At 36.9% G+C, this 14,330-nt stretch overlaps 1 protein-coding gene across 1 annotated transcript in view; it reads left to right on the forward strand.

Annotated features, from left to right (window-relative positions):
- Positions 1-14,330, forward strand: part of LOC107749453 (kazrin-like) — a 146,848-nt gene that overhangs the window by 112,591 nt on the left and 19,927 nt on the right. The window contains exon 4 of the mRNA XM_016564616.1: positions 2,187-2,294. Coding sequence (XP_016420102.1) covers positions 2,187-2,294 — 108 coding nt within the window. The remainder of the gene's footprint in view (positions 1-2,186; positions 2,295-14,330) is intronic.

The following is a 14,330-nucleotide window of genomic DNA, read 5'->3' on the forward strand; positions in this document are numbered from 1 at the left end:
TCATTCATCACCATTGACCCACTCCTGAAAATGATACCATGACACAAAAGGGATATTATTGACTCAGCCGGGCTGAAAACATATTTCTTTTATGGACCCCTCTTGGCTATGGGGTTCCCACACTTTTAGAACAATGAATCCATGACTTTTCAAGTCTATATTTATTTCCCATGGCTTTCCAGACCTGTATTTTTCAGTTTTTGTAAAATTCCTGATAATTTTAAATTTTTTAATGATTGTGGGGACCCTCTAACTCAGGGGTCTCCAGCTATAAGAGGTACTGCACTTTTTGTTAGATCCTAAACAAAATTTTGTGAAAAAAAGGGGTTAAATCAAACATTATTATAAATTTTATTTAGTGCTGGGCAACGATTAATCGCATCCAAAATAAAAGTTTTGGTTTACATAGTATATGAGTGTGTGCTGTGTATATTTATTATGTATATATTTAAGAAAATATATTATGTTTATATATTAAATATATTTCTATATAATATAAATTATATGAATATAAATATATACATGTAAATATTTTCAAAATAAATACTGTATGTGTGTATACTGTATTTATATATACATAATAAATATACACAGTACACACACACACATATACTATGTAAACAAAAACTTTTATTTTGGATGCAATTAATCGCGATTAATCGTTGCCCAGCACTATTATTATCATTATTATTATTATCGATAACCCATTTTTTTTTACAAAAATGTGTATTTGAAAATTAATAATAATAACAACAACTGATGAAGTAGCTTGCAATCAATATTGTTTTATTTTTTAAGACGTTATTAAAGTTGTCTTGTATTCTATTCTAATATCTTGTGCTTATTTCAGTTTTGTTCATTTCTGTTCAATTTTGTTTTATTATTTTTTGTTTAGATCTGTTCTGTTCTTTTCATTTCTATTCTGTTTTGTTGTTCTATTCAGTTAATTTCTGTTTAGCTTTGTTCTGTTCATTTTTGCAAATATGTACATTAATATAATACTTTATGCATTTTATGTTAATGTAGACCAGTCTTAGAATTACATTTTTATACTGTATGTAACAGGGGGTCTCTATGTCGTGTGCTTGTGCACTGGGTGTCCTTAGTCTGAAAAAGACATTTGTAGCTAGTAAAATGCACTGTGGCATGAGGGTAAAAAAAAAAAGGGATTTGCAGTGTAACACGTCCGAGAACAGAATAAGTCACATTAGGAGCTGTGTAAGTGTAAGCAGGTAACAGGAGCAGATACAGAGATAAAGTGGAAAGGGGCACTTGAAGAGATTTCAATTAGCAGCATCAGTACAGGTGTGCAGCCGGCCATGAAGCCTGAGCCATGGGAGCGAGGGGAAGAAAAACAAGCAGTGCTGAGATGGTGTCTGTTAAAGGGAACGGCGAAGAATGAACACTCTCTGACATAATGATGTGGAAAATGACAAGCACCATTTCATATCTCCTGTCAAAGCTTGTAGTAATTGACACACAATGCACACAATTCCTCACGGAAGTGGCATACCGGCATACTCCATGTCGGCGTCAGGTGATGCAAGGTGCGTGATATGACAAAAGAGCCATTTATTTATGATGCGCGTGATACAGTCTGTTGAAAGATCGGTACGCCGCCCTTGTTTCGTTTCCACAGGTACGTGGAAATCCCTCGTGGCTTCAGAGAACCTTACTACGGTACAGCACGGAGGAAGATGATTGATGGTGGTTGTAAATCTCAGCACTCTCTCTAGTCCTCATCAAACGAACATTGTTAGCTTTCCTCTTCCCTTTCAGATCTGAGGGAAAATCATGATTCAGTGTGTTGTTCCTTGCACTGTACATGAAATTGCTACCTGTCACTTTCAATGCACACTGATTATGACTACGGCGTGGGCCGCGGACAGAGGGTGATTATTTGTCTTTAAAAGCCATTCAGTGGATGTGGCGCTTTTGCGTGCTGCGTGTCACCGTTTCAGCGTTAATTACAGATGAGCAGTAATAGCTCTGAGATGCTCGGTGAGCCACGAGCCAGAAACGCAGCGAAACACTCAGCACGCCTTTTTCATAGAAGGCCTGCACTTCGCCACCCTCGGCTACATACAAAGGCGAAAATGTCAAATCTCTCTGTTGGCTTGGATCTGATGAAACGAACGAGCTTGAAGAAGCATAATGATCAAATCTTTTGTGTTTCTGTCTTGCAGATCCTTCGGTCCACCACCGGCAGAAAGCAGTGGTTTCTGATCTCACTTTCCAGACAGGCATGTCGAGCTTGATGGACTTCGGAACTCCAGATTCTTCACTTGACAAAGGTAAGATATCCATATATGCACAAGCACAATGTTTCAGTGCTTAGTAGTCATTTTCCACAGGCTGTGAATATGCAGAGCTCGGGTAATTCATCACAACGGTGAAAGGCAAATAAAACAAAACCATTGTCCTGTGAATTTTCAGCTTTTTTCCCCCCCGCTTATCTGTTTGGGAGGAACAAAGTGTATGCGACTAAAGAAATGCACTTGTACAAATTGCGAGAGAGTCATCTTCCAAGAAAAGAAAAAAGCTTTGTCTGATTCGTATAATGTCACCCGCTGTGGGGAGGTGTCATTATGAAGTGTATTGATCAAACTGGAAATTGAACAGAATCTCTAAGTCTTTTTCTAGACATCTCATTTTCCACACATAATGACGCCTGTTACTCTCTATTGCCTTTCCCTCCGGAGTGCTGTCCTCCTAAATCATAATCTTTATGTCTGTATCAAAGCCAACATCACAAAGAAGCCAAACTACCCTCGTAGGATGATAGAGGGTCTTCCTTTTAACTACTACTGGGAATAATTTTCAACTTCACTTAGGCTGATTTTGTGTATGTCTTGTTTTAGATTTTGTGTATGTCTCATTTGACAGTATTACCATTAGTACCATGGTATATATTAACGTATCACAGTATTTTCTGATGCCATCACTTTACGATGGTGCTGTCACAGGATCGTTCTGTTCTATCTTATTCTTTCTGTTTTTCTTTCTCTTGTTTTTATACTCTGTACCTCTTTTTTCTGTATCTATTCTGTTCCCTTGTCTTGTTCGTTTCACCCTGTACAAAAGCATTATTGATGTTGTGCTTGCTGTCAGTACTTCATTATTCCCAGCCGAGCCTTAAATTGTTTTGAAAGATAACGCGCAGTCTGCCACGCAACTGTATCTATGCAGTTGAGAAATAAAAGGAAGCATGCAGCCGTATTAGAGATGCTTTAATGTACTAAATCCATTACTTTCAGCCTCACATGCCCATAAAAGCTCACTTATGTGCAGCACCCCTCGGAAAACAACAACTCAACAAATACTCTCCAGCTGAGCTTTTCCTAATGGACATGTGTATATTTAATCAACCCACAAGAGCTCTTGGGCCCATCCTATCTGATATTAGGACAGTCACTCATTCATTACACAAACAGCATATGCTTCAAAGTATCACATTGCGTTGTTTGTGTACGAACTGGTCATTTTTTTTCCCAGCAGGCACTCTGAACTCAGCACCAGCATCCTGGTCTTTAAGAGAGAGTGATAAAAGGAGAGATGAGTCAGTGTTAAGACCCTGAGAGCCCTTGAGTCCTCCTGCCTGGCTGTGCTTGAGACTGCCACTCGCTGCAGGTTGAAGCCGGTGCACTGTGACAGAGAGTGGGCCCCTATCTGCTGGTGGCTCCATTAGTTCCATGAGAAAGAGGACACTCAACCAGCCCTTTATCTGACAATACGTCCCACAGATCCCTGAACAGAGTCTGTTGCAAAGAATTATGGGATGTGGAGGGAGAAAGATGGTGGACAAAAGTGGATATACTTTTAGTTCAAGAAAGAGCAAGTTTGTGGGGGTTTATAAAGGTCATAAGTATTGTTGACATGCCTTAAAGGGATAGTTCAGTCAAAAATGGAAATTCAGTCATCAGTTACTCTACCTAAAGTCATTCCAAATTAGTTTGAGTTTCTTCAGTAAAAGGTAAACTTTATCAGAATGACATGAATGCTCTTTTCTACACAATAAAAGCGAATAGCACCAAAAATGACACAAAAAACACACCATAAAAATAGTCCATATGACTATTTTTTAATTTTTTTATTTTGTAGTTCTTATATCAGTTTAATCTATTAATAGGGTTGTTAAGTGTCATTTTTAGCTCATTTTGAATAAATCTTGTGTCAAATTTGTTCAACTTTAGCAGAATGTCATGGATGCTCTTTTCTATATAATGAAAGTGAATAGCTCAGAAAATGACAACAAAAAAAAACCCATTAAAAGGATCATAAAAGTATTCCATATAGAGAGAGACCAAAATTCAAGTCGTGTGGATTACTTTTATGGTTCTTTTACATCCCTTTTGGTGCTCGACAGCCTAAGTAAATGACAGAGAGCAGCATAAACCGTTCTCCTTTTGTGTTCCATGCAAAAATAAAGTTAATCCAGGTTTGAGCAAGTAAATAATGACAGAATTTTCATTTTTAGGGAACTGTTCCTTTAGCATTAAGAGAACAGTCTGTCTGTGTCTTATTTCCACCATTAGATGGAGCTGTGGAGCCTCTGAAGAGACACTCACCTACCCTCTCACCTGATCAGAAAAACAATTTGTCTCCTCCCCCTGTCCTATGAATGCGCCTGTTCAAACACGGCTGGGAAAAGCAGTGCCATTTCCCTTTTGAACTCTGCACTTTTTAGGCTGGGAGGAGTGTGTGTGTGTGTGTGTGTGTGTGTACAGGTATATATGGTTTATGAGGACACAAATGTGTATAATGACATGGGTACTACAACGTAAACATGGTTTATGAGGACACTTCCTGTGTCCCCGTAAAACAAAAGGCTTAAAAAACATACAAAACGGTGTTTTATGAAATGCAAAAATGGCCAGCAGTTTCCTGTGAGGGGTAGGTTTAGGTGTAGGGTTGGTGTAGGGCAATAGAAAATACAGTTTGTACAGTATAAAAACCATTACGCCTATGGAGAGTCCCCGTAAACTACAAATACAAGTATGTGTGTGTGTTTGTGTGTGTGTGACAGAGAGCGAGAACAGGTAGAAAGGGTGTAGAGGGGGTGGGGAACTTTAGAAAATGCCCAAGAGAAACTCCTAGAACAGGTATACGGCTCAAAGAGGAAGGCGGCTCAAACTTGTTTATACTCACTCGGGAACACCTCCCTAGTAACCTGTCAGGGAGGAGTGTGCGGGCAGCAGTAGGAGTGAACTGTGTACCTGTGTGTGTGTTAATTTCTTGCTATGAGACGAAGCACCAGTGCTGACAGTGGAGCCTGCTGGAGCCGGCACTGTGGGGGGCATGAGATCTGAAAAAGAGGAGGGCAGACCAGGTGAGTGTTTGTCTGTGTACAGGAATTCAAGATGGAAACGACAGCCATGACACACCAATGAATTATACAACCAGCTGACCAGTCATGTAAATCTGTACGTATTACGATGCACAGAGGCTCTTCACGTGTACCGGCAGGTGTTGGGACATATGTAGTGAATTGGGTGACCCATATCAGTGGTTCCCAACCAGGAGTTTCTTTGTTAAACCTATTGTATAAAATAGAAATTGTGACAAAATAGTAATATTATGGCTGTTCCTTTTTGAAGAAGTCAAGTAGGCCATAATATAAATTAAAGAGATCACATTTCAGGTTTTGTGTGTTATGGACTTACTGGTGGGGCAAATAAGTCAAAAAAGATTGGGAAACACTGACCTATATCCCATACGGCTGATTAAACCTTTAGTACTTTGATGGATGACCAACTTTTAGACTATTTGATGAGTCAAGCACATACAAGGCATGTATGTACTTGTCTTTAATTTCATGTAATCTGGAGTAATGCTATGATACTATACTATGACACATGGTATGATTACCATGTGTGACGTGTAGCTCTTACCCAGTATTCAGCTGTAATTACGTTAGTGACACATACGTTGTTTGTGAGATCATATGAGATGGTCATACAGAGGCATCATGCTGTCTGTTTATGTGAGGGATATTTGCGAATCCCTTCATCTGACCAATAATCTGTCACAATAATCTGCTTTGAATGTATGAAAATGATCAGAGAGATCGAGTAAATGTTCTGGGGAACTGTGTTGTAAAAACGGTCGTATAAGTGGAGAAATGAAAAGAAAAACATATTCAATTTTCAAATTTTTTTTAAATGTTGTATTTACCTTTTATTGTAAAAGTGGAAACATTTCATGGGCATTTCCCAAGTTTATTGTTAATCTCTTGTTTCAGTCTGTTGTGACATTTTAAAATCTTTACAATCCTCTCTCATTGGTTTACTCACAAAACCATAAAAGCTGATCCTGAATCAGTCTGTTTGTTTGTCTATAGTGGCTACTAGTAATAATCCCTGCGTCTTCTCCACACCCCGCTAAATCAACACTGTGAGACTGATCTTTACACTCCTTATACAAAGTCTAACAACAGACCGAGCAGGAACTTATGGATCATATTTAGGCACTTTGATAGTTGCCATCAGCAAAACAGGAGGAATGTGAATCACGCGTACAGTAGTTTACTTAACGTTACACTGTCTCAGCACACATACTGCGAATTCTCTCTCATGAAGATAATTATATAGGTGATTAATGTGTGAGGTGTCTTATGAAGTCAGTTTTCATCTGAAGCTGCTCAGCTGTGTACTTTTGAATGCTTGGTTTATTGTGAACACACTTCCTGAAACGCTTGTTTGATTCATTGGAATTTAAGTGTTTGATCTCTGTGGTATGACAGTGCAGCTTGTGCCTTTGAAAGTTTTTAGGGTAGGGTAGTATTGTTTTTGACTGAATGTTGTTTTTGTGTTCTTCCTTAACCTTGCCTCAGGACACTTCCACCGTTGCTCTTTTAGATCAGCTAACATCAGACAAGGACATTGGTTGATATTCCTTATATTTATGTATTTGTGTGTTATATAGGGCCTTTAGAGGTGAGATTTATTTTGCATACAGTTATAAATAGCAGTATTTACCATACACTATCGTTCAAATGTTGGGGGTTGATAGAAATGCATTTTTTGCATGATGATGATGATGATGATGCTAATAAATGATTCTTTAAATGGACTGATTGAAAACTGATTCCCAGAAATTTATCAACTCTGCCATTTTTAAGTTTAAATCAGAGAGTCCTAAGATATGTCCTTAAGTGTAAAGTTTTTTTTTTTAAATCGAATTGCCAAATAAAAAGCACATCACAATATATATTTCTCCTTTTTTATTTTGTTTTGTTTTGTTTCTTTCTTTCTATTTACATTTTAGATATTATAGTTTAGGTTTATTTGCACATTACATTTCACCCACAAGTGCATCTGTGTGTCTGTTTATTTCATTATTTACAAGTGGACATACTGTACAGGTGCACCTGCAAGTGTCTGTGTGTGCGGTCATAGTCCAATGGTATTTTGAGAATATTGTGCCACCGGCGCCAACAGGGCTTGGCATAACCTCTGCGGCTCACTGATCTACTCGGTGCCAGTGGTTACGCTCCAAATAGATGAAGATAATGAGTTTGACCCTCCGAGCCCCTGCTGCCAGATGGTTCTGTCAAGCTCTGCCCTTCTCTCCCACCCCAAAATATAAACTACAAGTTCACATTACAGCTCACGGACAAGTTTCATGCTGCCAAAGCCCTGTCTGGAGCACCCACGCTGAGAGCTACTACAATATGTTGCATTCCGTCACCTCAGCCAAGTCCACAGGGATTTTGAAGTGAGACACTTCACTTAAGTGTTTGTGTTACATAACAGAGCAAATGATATGTCCTGAAAAAAATTGTGCAGTCTGAGACAACTGTCCAACAGGATTTGCTGCTGTCAAGCTAAATGACAAAGTGGTTTTATTCCAGTATCAGAAGAAAGCATATGTTTGAGTAGGAGGTGGACAAAAACAACAAAGTAACAGAGTTTTGAATATTTGAATTCAAGCCCTTATTACTTCCCTGGCAGGCCAAGTTTCCAAACATAAATTAGGCATCATTGGCATGTAAATGTGTGTGATCACATGTAAATATATATTAAATCTTGCTGACATCTGAAAGTTCAGAACAAACTGTTTATTTGCAGCCAAAAGAAAAAAGAAAAAAAAATGGAGCTTTTTAGAATGTTCTGAATGCTACTTTGTATTGCAAAAGTTTGGTCAATGATACGGTAAAAAGTAATAATGTGAAATATAATTACAATTTAATTATATTAATTGTTAAATGTAATTTATTCATGTGATTACAAAGCTTAATAAGCAGCCATTACTCCAATTTTTCAGAAATAATAATATACTGATCTGGTGCTCAAGAAACCATATATATATATATATATATATACAGTGGGTACGGAAAGTATTCAGACCCCCTTAAATTTTTCACTCTTTGTTATATTGCAGCCATTTGCTAAAATCATTTAAGTTAATTTTTTTTCCTCATTAATGTACACACAGCACCCCATATTGACAGAAAAACACAGAATTGTTGACATTTTTGCAGATTTATTAAAAAAGAAAAACCACAAGTGGACATACTTGCACCATACTTGTATTGCACCATACTTCCATACTTGTGGAACATCACATTGAGTTTTTGTGTGTGTGTGTGTGTGTGTGTGTGTGCGTGTTGGCCAGGCACTTGGTGCCCATTCGCTGGCATGGCCTAATCTGTCCTTGATTGAAAGTGTGAATCAATTACCACTATCTCCAGTTGGCATGGGCAGGCTGAACTTGCTTGCAATTTAAACGCAGAGCAATTAATTCAGCACAGCTGTTACCCTCAGATATCCCTACACAGAGGACTAAGCACACACACAGAGAAGGTTTTTTTGCCATCATGCATGCAAAATTTTATATGATTCTGCACAGATGCCACACAATACATGTGCTTTACATCGTCTCTTCATCTCAAAAGTGTGCTACACACAAGTCAGCCACATTTTCTCACCAAAAGGCATACAAGTGTCACCCGCAATCTCTCTGCATAGCGTGAGACTTGTAATGCGTTTTCATGCATTATTTCGGTGCTGGCACAAGTAGCTTTATCGTAGTATAGCAGCCCACACCTCCTACCTTTTAATAATACTTCTATCACAGCTCTGATTTGGAAATGTCATTTGACGTGGGTGCTATTTTTGATATAAGCTCTTGTGTAGGTCTTAAAAGAAATGCTGAGGTTGATTTTCTTCGCCTATATAAATCAGCATATTTGGGTCACGCTGGGGTTTAATGTGGAGTACGCAAATATTTAATCTGGATTAATAAAACTGTCTTAGAATTATGCATTTCACTTGATGTATTAGTAACTGGCTCATTTAGCATTTTTGGCAGTTGTTCCCAGGAACAATCCAGTCCAAATCCAAATCGAGCTGATATTTAGCATTTCTGACAGGCTTCTCTTCAAAGACAGTGTTTTGCAGTTATGGCTTGGCTCATTGTTTACAATTCCATTTAGATTTATTCATTTAACAGATGCTCTTATTCAAAACAACTTACAAATGAGGAGAACTAGACAGAAACACAAGAAGGGCTATAAAACTAATTTCCTAAATTAGCTCTGAAAAGAACAAATGTAAGAGCTAGTGCTGAGAAACGGGTGAGATCCTGTTACACAACAGAAAGATAATAGTAGGTGTTTTGTTTTAAGAGTGTATTAAGCTTTCAGGAATAGTTGTGTTTTAATTGTAAATATCAAGTAAATGGTGAGGTTTAATGCTAGCTGTCATGATATTAACCAGAAAAAGTTAGTTGGTGAAGCTAGTTAGCCAGCATGGTCATTTGGGAGAAGCTGGTTAACTAAGGAAACAGAGATTGTTGTTTTTATGATGATTTTTATGTTTAAGTATCTGATAACTAATAAAGAACCCATTATTGTTATTTCTGTTTTATTTTTGCTTTTTGATAACTTGACAGTCATTAGACTACAACAATACAAATAATGTTAAATCGTTAATGTAACTTACGTTACAATAATGTAACTTAAAGTACTATGTTTTAAGCGCCATAGTAACATGGTTTACTTAAGCATAAACAAATGTTAGTTGAAACGTTAATACAAAACAAATATTTTAAAATATATTTGCTTTGTTTGTATTAATTTAGTTTGATATTAATAAAAACAATGAAATATTTGTTCAAGTTAATTCACCAGTGAAGTCAATTAATTTGCTGGCATTTGCTTAAGAAATTCTGTAACCTGCAAATGAATGCTCAGTTTATGAAGAAATAAATTATAATATATGATGAATGCATCCTGTGTAAATGATTTATTAATTTTAATTTTTTTTTTTTGACTACTGAGGTGTTTATTTTGTTTCAATGTTTGTTTAAAATAATGAAAAAATTCTAAAAGTATAAACTGCTCAAATGTGTAAGATTAGTAATTTTATTTTAAAAAATATATTTAAAAAAGTATTTGCATGAGATTGCGAAATTGTGATATCATACGACTTTGATCGTATAAAATTTTTTTTTTTTGACTACTGGTGTTTATTTTGTTTCAATGTTTGTTTAAAATAATGAAAAAATTCTAAAAGTATAAACTGCTCAAATGTGTAAGATTAGTAATTTTATTTAAAAAAATATATTTAAAAAAGTATTTGCATGAGATTGCGAAATTGTGATATCATACGACTTTGATCGTATAAAAAAATAATAAAATGTACAGAATTATTATCATACGTTTATACCATTTTGTCCGAATTGTCTTGAGACATCTGAGTGAAACAGCTTCTTGAACAAGAATAAAAGTAGGGCGGGACTTCATTTTGTCCATAAAGAATTGATTGGTTCGTTTGACTATTGTTGTCTGCTGTTGCTTCAATCTCATGTGAGTGACAGGTTGTGCCGCCCTCACACCAGTGTACACGTAAACTGAGATGAGATGTCATTGCAAAAGGGCGGGGAAGATATTTTTAATTAAAGATTCATAAAGTCACATGAATTTTTAAAAAAATGCACGGTAATTCATAATAATAAACACTGCAGTAAAATAAGAATTGTCCATTTTGATTTCATGTTAACTTTAAGCTAGCTAATAAGCCAAGTGGAGACACCAACATCCAAAATACAACAAAAGCTGGTCTTTTCAACACAGCTGTTGCTTAGTATAATATAAAATGCTAATTTAATTAACCTTTTAAATGCATTTTGTGTTTTCACGTGCAGAGCAGCTCTGTGATTGACAGGAGGACAGAGAGGCTGCATGGCTGGATTGGCTGCTATCAAAGCGGGATAAGAGTATCTCTCTCTGCCTCTCTCGACCTCTGCTCTCCTCTCAAGCCACAAACGAGAGCTGTGATTTGTGCTTCTGTAATTTGGTTCTCAGCCTAAGAGGCATTAGCAGCGTGATCCATCAGATGAAGAGTGGCTCTTATCATCAAGGCACCAACCTCTGTGGTCTCCCGCTGCAGCCCACAGAATCACGTTCTTTGCCTGTGAATTATATCCATAATCATCAGAGTCGAACGACTCACTAGGAAGCCAGTTATCGGTCTGCAGGGACATATACGTGCCAATAGCTGCCCTGCTTAAAGCATGTGCGATCTATTGAACACTATGCCGTGAAGACCGTTAATCTTTGCGTAGATGTTCTCTGTAGATGAACTCTTTGCACCATGTTCATTTTTCAGACTTGTTTTTTACTATATAAAGATCCTTCATTTAAAGATACATGTAATTGAAAGGCACAATTTTATAAGATAAGAAGACTTTCAGAGAGTATATCTTGTATTGTATTGCTTCTTTATCTTCTTGCTTCTTTTATGTTCTTGTTGTGAACATAAATCAAACAAAATTTTGGTGGGGCTTATGCTTGGAACAGGAAAAACTGGTAAGAAAATAAGCCTAATCATTCTGAAAACAAGACTTCTACAATTTTGCTACAATCTTGTTTTAAGGATATTTTGATATTTTTACTAGAAAACTAAACAAGATCCTGATTAGAGAAATATTCCTGGTTCAGCATAAAATAAATTCAGTCGACAGTTGTTTGTGGCATAACCTTAATTTAAAAAAAACAATTAACCTGTCCCTCTTTTTTTGTAGAAAAGGCAAAAAGCAAAGTTACATGACAGCACTTTATAATGGAAGTAAATGGGGCCCATTTTTGGAGGATTTAAAAGCAAAAATGTGAAGCCTATAATTTTATGAAACAACTTCCATTTATTTTTCTCTCAAAACTTGAGCTTATTTGAGTTCTAAAGTTGTTTAGGGTTTTTGGTGTTAAATTGTCATGTCAACAAAGTTGTAAATTGGAAAAAATTTAAATAAAAGATGGACAAATTAAATTTAATTATTGTGCTAATCAACATTATGCCACAAGTGCTGTCGATTGAGCTAAACTTGCACTAAAGCCAGAATAGTCCTTTAAGAAAATGATTTTTTTTAAATAACAAATGCTACGATGAACAAGGGCCTATTCCAAAGAGCTTACAGACTGACCAGTAACATCTAAAGCCAGATTTCCCACTGGTTTCAAAGCATTTAATATCCTCAAAAAGATTTACATTAACTGTAACACAAACCTCCCTGAAGACTGCATCTCATATATGCGTGGGACGCGTACCGCACAGCTTCTGTATTTGCTGTGAACTTGTGCTCCTAAGGATAAAATGTAAAATATAAGTGATGAAAAAGAAAGTATGTGATGAAACATTCCTTTGCATTGATCATAATATCTCAAAGGAAAAAGCAGAAATCAAAGAGAGCCTTAAGAATGAGATTGAATAGCGTGGAATTGGAATAATCCACTTTAATGATATTCTCTTTTGTGTTTTATCGGTTCACCTTCTCTGACTCACACAGGCTCAGAGCGAGAGGTTTTTTGAACTCTCGACAGCATGCTGCTCGGTCATCTTAATCACTGATTAAAACCACTGCAGCTCACAGTGAAATCCCCTGCTGCTGCATTGTTGTAGACTCTCCCCAAAAAACTCCCAAAATGTAACCTTAGGGTTTAGAGCTCCTTAAACAGTCATATCGGAGTCAGTATCAAAGCTAGTTTGGGAAAGCAATGTGGGAAAATGCCACAGACACTGCACCCATGTCTAGGGGAAATGTTTTACATTTTTTATTAATGGATAATTTGGAGTAACAGTCACAGTAAATCCTTGGTTGATTCATGTTTAATCTGTGGTATTAAATGTTTCTGTAGTACATTGTTTAATTAGTAAACCTTTGTTATCCCAACTATTTGAAACAAACTGTGGATCTTTTTTATTCACTATGCTTTTTGCATGCAAACGGCATTGCATAAAGAATGGCTTTTTAATATCTAGATCATTCCATAAATCCAGCCATCCCTTGAGATTTGGAAAGTGTGCCAGAGCCCGGAGACACCTGCAACCTCTCCATCATTGACCTTATGTGGTCTTCTCTGGGTTAGAAGTCTGTTGGGGCCATTGGGACCCCAGAACTTTGTTAAACTCTAACATGCACTTTGTTCTTGGAGAACCAACTCAATGATTTATTTCCCTGCCACAAACAATGCTTAGTTTTTCCTCTTCTGCTGTATCTTCTGTGATGAATTCCTTTTGAGGACATTTTTGTAGAGTTGCCTAAGGACTCAGTTGCGTGTACAGGTCGTTTGGGAGTCTCGTGGAGGTGGTTATACATCAGAACTTGTCTACAGATCCGTTGAAACATGCATTCTGGAGTTCAGCCCTTTACAAAATGCTTTATCACAGAACTGCAGAACTGCAGGCCAAAAACTGTCAGATAAAGACAATCTATGCAGTAGAAAATATTGCTGCCGCTGCAAAGTTTATATAGCTGGTTATTGTCATCGTTTTATGTGGCACCAGACAGGCGTCAATGTGATTGAGATTTTACTAGCCTATTCAATTAAATAATTTTCCTTTTTTATGAGTGTGATGGAATGAAAGTTAAGCACAAGTATTTGGTGCTTCGTATTGACCTACTTGATTCTAGTTTGAGTAACAGACTCAGACTTGATAGAAATTAAATCTAGAATATAACATTTAGTAGCTTTACAGGTAAAAAATTCAGGTTTATTGCTCTTACACACTCATCCATAACTACTTTATGACTTAGCTTAGTTTTGCTTCGATTTATCCACACACTGTGGCTGCGAAGCAAAGAAGTGCACGGTTAGTTTGGCTCTTGAGATGTTAAGTGAGAAGGAGACATGACGCCAGTGCGAATCGATTGAACGGTGCATTTTGGGGAATTAGGGGCCTGATTGCTTTTGTGTTTATCAACCTCCGTTCTTACACCATAAAGACCCAAAGACACTTTCTCCTTTCATGAAGTTCTAATGAGATTTCACACAACCCTGTGAGTGAAGACTCACCATGCAGCTACTTCAAATAGAGACTATGAACTCGTAT

The sequence above is a fragment of the Sinocyclocheilus rhinocerous genome, unplaced genomic scaffold, assembly GCF_001515625.1.
Source record: "Sinocyclocheilus rhinocerous isolate Xijiao unplaced genomic scaffold, SAMN03320098_v1.1 scaffold889, whole genome shotgun sequence".
Classification (NCBI taxonomy): domain Eukaryota; kingdom Metazoa; phylum Chordata; class Actinopteri; order Cypriniformes; family Cyprinidae; genus Sinocyclocheilus; species Sinocyclocheilus rhinocerous.